A 7,290-nucleotide genomic window follows, 5' to 3' on the forward strand; every position below is an offset into this window, starting at 1 on the left:
GGTGGCCCTGAGGGACCACATCCAGCATCTCAGGCAACTTCCAGCAGGTTCGCAGTGACCTGAGATGGCTCCTTCTTGTCCACGCTGGGCCAGGCAGCACAGCATCCTAAGAGGATAGAAGCATTCCGAGGTCTCCGTGGAGGGAGAGTCACAGATGTGCGATTTTTCTGTTTTGTACTTGTCACGAAGCCTACTCTCCCCACCCCAGAAATAGGGTCCTACTGGCTCAGAAACCTCAGGAGCAGGGGGATGAGCTGCTTGCCTGGTGCCATAGCCTGCACTCTGGGGAATGGGCCACCTACCTGTGTGTACTCTCTTGTCACACCAGGCCACTGTGGCACTGGTTCTGAGCTGACTGTCAGCCACTGTTGATCTTGGCAGTGCCCACAAGGACAGTGGTAGCCCTGATTTCCACCAGGCATGGGCCAGATCCCCCACCAAATAAGACTTTCACACAATATTACTTTTCCCTTGAGCAGCAGTGCCTTCTATAACCGTTTACTTCTTTCCATGACCAATAAGGAGACTTCGGAGTTACTGCTCACATGCAGGAACTGGGGCACATAGAGGTGTGGGGGCACAACTTGCAGCAGCAGGGCATGCGCATGGCTCCAGGCCTCCCAACCAGCCACTCAGAGCTCTACCCAAGTCATACTCTGGCGCACGTTGATTTCACTACCACTTCCCATCACAGCGTCAGGCCTGGCTCTCCTGGGGTTTCCAGGGCAATGTAGAGAAAAGAGAATAAAAAGCCTAGGAAAATTTCTTAATCAGTCCTACCTGTAGCGAAGGAAAATGTGACATCCAGTCAACCCAGAGACTTAAATGTCTAAAGCCTTTTGAAGTAAGTCATTTTTTTCCACATTGAAATATCCATGCCAGTTCAGACCTTGCTGACCTGTAATAATTGACATCCAATAGTAAACATGGTGGGGGGGGGGAGAGGAGGGGCGAGAGAGAGAGAGAGAAAGAAAGAGAGAGAGAGAGAGAGAGAGAGAGAGAGAGAGAGAGAGAGAGAGAGAGAGAGAGAGAACAGAGAGCCAGGGAGACATTTGATGCTTTCTTCTGATTATGTGGAGCGCACAGGACTCTCTGTGCTTCTTCTGAGTCTTTGGCATCCTGGCCCCTGTCATTAAGCCATGTTATTAATCCCTGTGAGCCCAGCTGGACCACAGCTTCCATTCAGCTTTATCCTGAGTCTATCTGTACCCACTGATGTCACCCAGGAAATATGACAAATGCCACAGTACAGATAGAGAAGGGGAGGATTATATCTCTAGCTTGAGTGATGTCCTCATCACTCAAGGAGCCTGGGAAAATGTTCTGAGACCAAAATTACTGCCAAATGCCACCAGGCATGTTTACCCCTTGTTGGAGGAAGGACAGGGTGCCCTCCACCATCTGTACCTGAGATTGAACCTGGGGCCTTTACACTGAACTACAGCCTCAGCCTGGTTTACATTTTTGAAACAGGGTCTCACTAAGTCACTAAATTGTCCAGGTTAGCCTTGAACTTGCAGTCCGCTTGCCTCAGCTTCCCACCGTGCTGGGATTTTAGGCGTGCACCACCAAGTCCAGCTTTCTTCACCTCTCTAGCCAGAGGGACAGCAGGTCCAAAGGGAATCACCATGAGACAGGTTATTCACCCCATCTGTGTCAAGACCTACTTTGAGAGGTCTGCCACCACCCTGCCCTGGGACGTCCTGAGGCCACACAGGCAAGTGACTCCCCCAGGAAGGGACTGACCTTTACATTCACACAGCATGGGCCCTGACACTGTGTGTGTGGGGAGGGGAGGTGGGACACTGGTAACTTCTGTGAGTTACTTTGTGCATGTCTTAGTGTGCTTGTGCTATTATAACAAAATGCTGTTCACTGAGTAATTTGTAAAGAGCTGAAATTTATTTCCTTACAGTCATACAGATTGGGAAGTTCAAGGTCATGGTGTTGGTGCCAGCGTCTAAGGGACTGCTCTTCTTGCTCCAGGATAGCACTTGTTGCTGAGTCACTCTGTCCTCGCATGGCAGAAAGGCAAAAAGGGCTCTAGCTAATTCCATGGAGGCTTTTAGAAATTATGGCCTACTTATGAAGGCTCTGACTTATTACTTCCCCAAAGTCCCCAGGTCTTAGGACCGTTGTATCGAGGGTTAAATTTAGACATGGCATTTGAGAGGGAATAAACATTCAAACACTAGCAGTATATGATGGATCCTTTTTTGGCTTTTTGAAGATTACATCACCATGACAAGTCACCAGACAGACAAGAGGGAAACGTTCAAGCTCTCCAAGTAATACACTGACCCCTAATGCTTCCTAGACAGCAGCACTGTCCTGAGAACCTCCTGTCCCTTTTCATTACCAGTCTGACCTATAGGTGTATATCTGAGTACCCTACTGTACCCTTGGGAGACTGAGGCCCGGAATGATAGAAGATTTCCTTGGGGTATGGGCTACCAAGAGGCAGAGGCTTTCTGCCTGCTGATCTGTGCCCCAGTCCAGTGTGCTGTGTTTTGGTTTCCTAGTGCATCACAGCCTCGTGGAGTTTTACTTGCAGGAGCCAAGAAAAAAGGACACCAGCATTGAGATCAACTTTGTAAGCAGCAATGCCACCTCCTCCATCAAGGTCATCATGTACGTAACTGTCCTACGTGGCTGCCCTCTTCTCTGGAACTGTCTTCTTATTTTGCACATTTATATGTATGTACTGGCCCAGTCATTCTAGCTAAAGCACTGTGTCATTGCTAATGGCTGGGTCTGGCTGTCTGGCCTGGGGACCATATCCACCACAGGACCAGTTTAGACATACATACCGGGCAAGTGTCCCACATCTGGGATCAGAACTGGGCCCACACACAGTGTGCATAGGTGACTTCAGGTGAGGAAAGCACAATCTGACAGGTGGGGAGATGACAATCAGGTCCCAGGTAGGGAGCATTGCCCAGGAACCTAGCAAGGGTACACCAGGGAAGCCAAGGTGGAGGATCAGTCAGCACATAAGTGCAAGGTGAAGGCCAGACCTGTGGCTAGAAGGGCTTGGTTCTGGGTGCCACTGGTGCTTTGAGCTGTCACTGGTTGCTTGCTTCTCTTGTTGGGGAAGACTTACATCTGGGCTTGGTGGGCCTGGGTTGAAGTGAGAGAGCAAAGAACCTCAGCTGTCAGGAGCCACTAGCCTGATAGGGATTAAAAGTCAGTAGCAATTGTGCGTGTTCCTTTAAAGCAATCAGCCGAGTTACAAGCTAACAGAAAACAGACTGAGCATCTAATGTTAGCACCTCAGTCAGGAAAGCACAATCTGACAGGTGGTAGGAGATGACAATCAGATCCCAGGTAGGTCTTTTTGATTACGCTGGAGAATCAGTCATGCTAGAACTTCCTGTTATGTGCATTTGAAGTTAAGCTACGTCTAGCAGGGTGTTTCCACCTCCTGTTCACCACTGGTAGAACCGTTAACCCTGGCAGGAATCGTGACAGTGACACGCAACGCTGGCTGCATGTTCAGCTCACCCGGACAGCTTCACGGATACTGACACTAAGCTCCCAGCCCAGACTAACTGCAAAGGAGTCCTCAGGCCATTCTAGGGCACCCCCAGATGGCTGCCGCTCTCTCCCAAAGGCATTTATGTGACTCTTGAAGAAGCCATGAGGATGCTTAACTTCTACTGTCAATTCATTGACTTTCTTGATCTTAAAGATCAGAAATTGGGGAGAGGGATGCTGGGGGTAAAATGTGGTATTCCTTCGACTTTCTGTAACTTTGTGAAACCCCAACATTTCCTTTTATTTTCTTTGTCTGTTTCTTGGCCTCGAGACATAGCCCAGGCCAGCCTCAAACTCCCAATTCTCCCACCTCGGTCTTCTGAATGCTGGGTTACAGGCGCGCACCACCATGTACGGCATTTCCTTCTGACTGGAGATGTTACTTGGGTCAAATCCCCAAAGCACTCCCACAAAGCATCTTTTATAGTCTTTATGCCTTATAGGCTCCTCTGAGCAGTTTCTTAAGGAGAAAAATCTTATTTTTTCCCCCTGACATATTTCAAAACAGGGTCAGAGTAGGGTATGAACAGCTTTTAAACAGTTATGCAAGATCTCCGCACTACAGGGAAAAACTTCCTAACACCAAAGGACGTGTCATTACTCTGCAAAGGCCAGAAAGGAAAGAGAAACTGGGCTGTTGAGGACTCATCCCCGCTGCAGTGAGGCGGTGCGGAGGCCACCGCACCCTCTTCCTCTCCGCCTTTCTCAGGACCCGGGGAGAAATAGGAAGGTCCACAGCAGCAGGCAGACCAGGTCCCAGAGGCGAGCTGCTTCCTCCTGTGCAGTGCTCCACCCCACCCTTGTCCCCAGCTGGGTGACTGTCACAACTGTCACCTTCCCCCCCACCCCACCCGGGTCTCACTATTTCTCTCCTTTGTTGGTCCTCAACCGGACCCACCACCTTTTCCGGAGCACCTGTCTAGGCTGGTCCCTCCAAATTTCTCTGCCTTCTTTGCCCCATTTTGATCCTGGCCTCCCTCCTCGTTAGTCTACAGTGGGGACCTGAATCTTGCAGGGCAGTAGGGAAACTGAGGCAAAGCCTAAGAGCATGCACTAAAAGACACTTGGATTCTGTTTTTACTCTGCTCCCACTCCCCGTGCAAAATCAGTGATCCAAGATCAAGACCATGGCAGCATGTGAAGAAACCAACATTTACGTATCCCGAGGGCTATGTGACTCCACGGCCACCTTAAATTAGAGGACTTACCCAAAGCCACACAGCTGCAAAGAGACAAAGGCTGGATCCCATCCCAGCTCTGCCAGGCTTCAAGATTTATTTTGTTGTGATTATTTTTTCCAGGCACTTTCATACCTATCCTAAAACAGACTAGCCCCACATTAAATTCTCGGAACTGAGAGGTCCTAAATAAAAGCTTCTATTTTCAGAAACTTGAGAGTGAAAATGTCCTCCCCCCTCCCCAGGAATCCAAGAGGAAGGGCCATTTTTTCCAGGTCTGAAATTCAAGAGCCACTATTTTTGCTGTACTATTCACTTTTTTACTCTCAAAACTCAGTAAGGTTTTCCTGGAACATATTCAAAACTGGGGCATGCACAGAGGGGTGAGAGAGATTGATGCAAAGTGCCATGAGCCGTCACCAGCCTACTGGTTGTGTGTGGCACCCAGCCAGTGCTAGTGGCAGAGCCTGACCAGAGGCAAAGGAAAGCAAAACAGAAAGTGTCACTAACTTTCCTTTTCTGTTTCCCTTCAGAGCTAAACAGCAACTCCGTGGGAAAGGAATCATGGCCCACCCCAACCCACCCTGCCAGATAAAGCAAGTGAAATTCAAGCTTCAGGCTTCCAGCCAAGTTTGGAGAAGAGACAGGACTACCATTGTTGGGAGGTTCTGTACTGCTCTTCTACCTGTCAATGACAAGTAAGCCCCAGCAGCCACCTCTTCCTCAGACACACACGCACCACCCTCATCGGACCTGGCCCTAGGTGTGTGGCCCCACAACGTTCAACTCCATCGTGAAAATTCCCATCTTAGAAGCTGAGATGACAAATACCAGGGTTTGCCTGAACCTGGGGCTGTCTTGGGTTGGGGATGGGCTTTCGTTCTCCTCACCTACCTCAGCATAAGACACTCTTTTCTGCCTTATATATGTAGTTTCTATGTGAGAGCTTATTGGAACACTATATTCTCATTGCATTGCTCCTCTTTTGCTTCCATTTCAAGTGGAGGTGGGCTTAGAATTCAGGTCCTCTGTCCCCTGAGCCTACCAGGCAAGTATGTCATCAGTCTCACCACCCTGGCACTTACAGTAGCAGCATAAGCTCAATTGTAGATGAGCGCAGACTCCTTTAATAGCTTTATGGGAACACAAAAGCCACACAGTTCCTAGATTTCTCACTTGACCAACCAAAAACCTGCCTCTTATTGCTCTTTTCTTGCAGTAAAAAGACGATCTGCTTACCTCAGCCAGTGAACTTACAAGAGAGTGAGTCTGTGGTTCATGACTGGAAAACACCGTGTATGACATAAGCCCAGGCAGGACCCATCTTCCTGGATTTTTTTGAGGGGTGTGTGTGTGTGTGTGTGTGTGTGTGTGTGTGTGTACCCAAGTTATGTTGGCCCATTACTGCAGAAAGAAGTACAAATTCTTGGTTATTTTTCTCATAATTAGTTCCATGGAAGGGAGAGTTGACTCACTTGGTAGAACTTGATCTCCATTGCCAATCTGAAAAGCTTTACGTTGATACACTCTTCACTTCCCTATTCCTACGTAACTGCAGTAGCCTCATGCCTTGGCATCTGTACTTAGGATTCAGTGGAAACATATACAGAGAAAAAATGGCTTGTTAAAAAATAAAGCATCATGGAATATCTGAATCATTTAATTGTTTTATTGCAGTAGAATTCTGCTACACTGAAAAATGATTTAGAGTCTATAGGACTGGAGAAAATAGCAGATATTGAATTTTCAGTATCAAAATAGCAACTTAAAAAAGGTGCTTGGAACACGAGAGGGAAACAAGGGCGGGGAGGAAGATGGCACCACTCACCATCCCTTACCATCGCCTCCTCCGGATAGCTGGAAGTTTTGGAGCGTCTCGGAGATGTCTTGGGATTTTCTTTGGGTCAGTGATTCCCAAACTTTGATCTTCGTACATGCTTTTGTATTGGTCACAGCCCAGCGGGTGGGGGAAGCAAAACAAAACAAAACCTGGACGGTGAGCTCACATGGGAGGAGAATTTGGTGAAAGAACTCTTTATGGAAGTCCTCTGTGGGGAAACACCAGGTGTAGTGTGGTTCTCTGGGACAAGTGGCAGCAGGGGCTGCTGTCCCCTGGGACCTGATGCCAGCATGGTGGGAGTACCCAGGCCGGGGCTCAGAGGGCAGAATGGGCCCGCAGCTGGAGTGACAGCCAACCCTGCAGTCCTGGAGGAGGGAGCCCGGGCTGCAGAGGCTGGGGCTTCACTCTTCACCCCCCTCCCTCCCTCTCCTGCCTGTGCTCCCTGCTAGGTGATGCTAGGTGACTGCAGCCAGAAACCAGAGGTCAGGAAGCAGTATGAGCCCAACAGGTCCAGAGCACTCAGCAGGACAGAGAGGGGTGGAGGATGATGTCCGAGCAGAGGATGTTTGGGGGAACAGAGATTTGACATATGCTTTCACAACTCTCTCCCTTTGATTTTTGTCCTCTTCAAATTACCTGTATTTTGAAACTTAAATAAATGTGCTTTTAAAAAGATACCACTGCCTCCTTGATCACTCTCCTGCAGCAAAAGCAGAAAGACAATGTAAACAGCAG

At 48.8% G+C, this 7,290-nt stretch overlaps 1 protein-coding gene across 2 annotated transcripts in view; it reads left to right on the forward strand.

Moving 5' to 3' along the window:
* The window catches only part of Pla1a (phospholipase A1 member A), a 29,237-nt gene extending 22,867 nt beyond the window's left edge, over positions 1-6,370 (forward strand). Inside the window, exons 9-11 of one of the 2 annotated variants that reach the window (XM_003469291.5) lie at positions 2,523-2,631; positions 5,249-5,413; positions 5,935-6,370. In XM_003469291.5, the coding sequence (XP_003469339.3) occupies positions 2,523-2,631; positions 5,249-5,413; positions 5,935-6,022 (362 nt within the window). In that variant the 3' untranslated portion in view covers positions 6,023-6,370. Of the gene's footprint in view, positions 1-1,915; positions 2,201-2,522; positions 2,632-5,248; positions 5,414-5,934 lie in introns of those variants that run through there. The other variant, XM_063225023.1, reaches the window with a different exon arrangement.
* The last annotated feature ends 920 nt before the right edge of the window (positions 6,371-7,290 follow it).

This window comes from Cavia porcellus, unplaced genomic scaffold (assembly GCF_034190915.1).
Source record: "Cavia porcellus strain 051 isolate PalLab524CR breed Dunkin Hartley unplaced genomic scaffold, mCavPor4.1 scaffold_15, whole genome shotgun sequence".
Classification (NCBI taxonomy): Eukaryota; Metazoa; Chordata; class Mammalia; order Rodentia; family Caviidae; genus Cavia; species Cavia porcellus.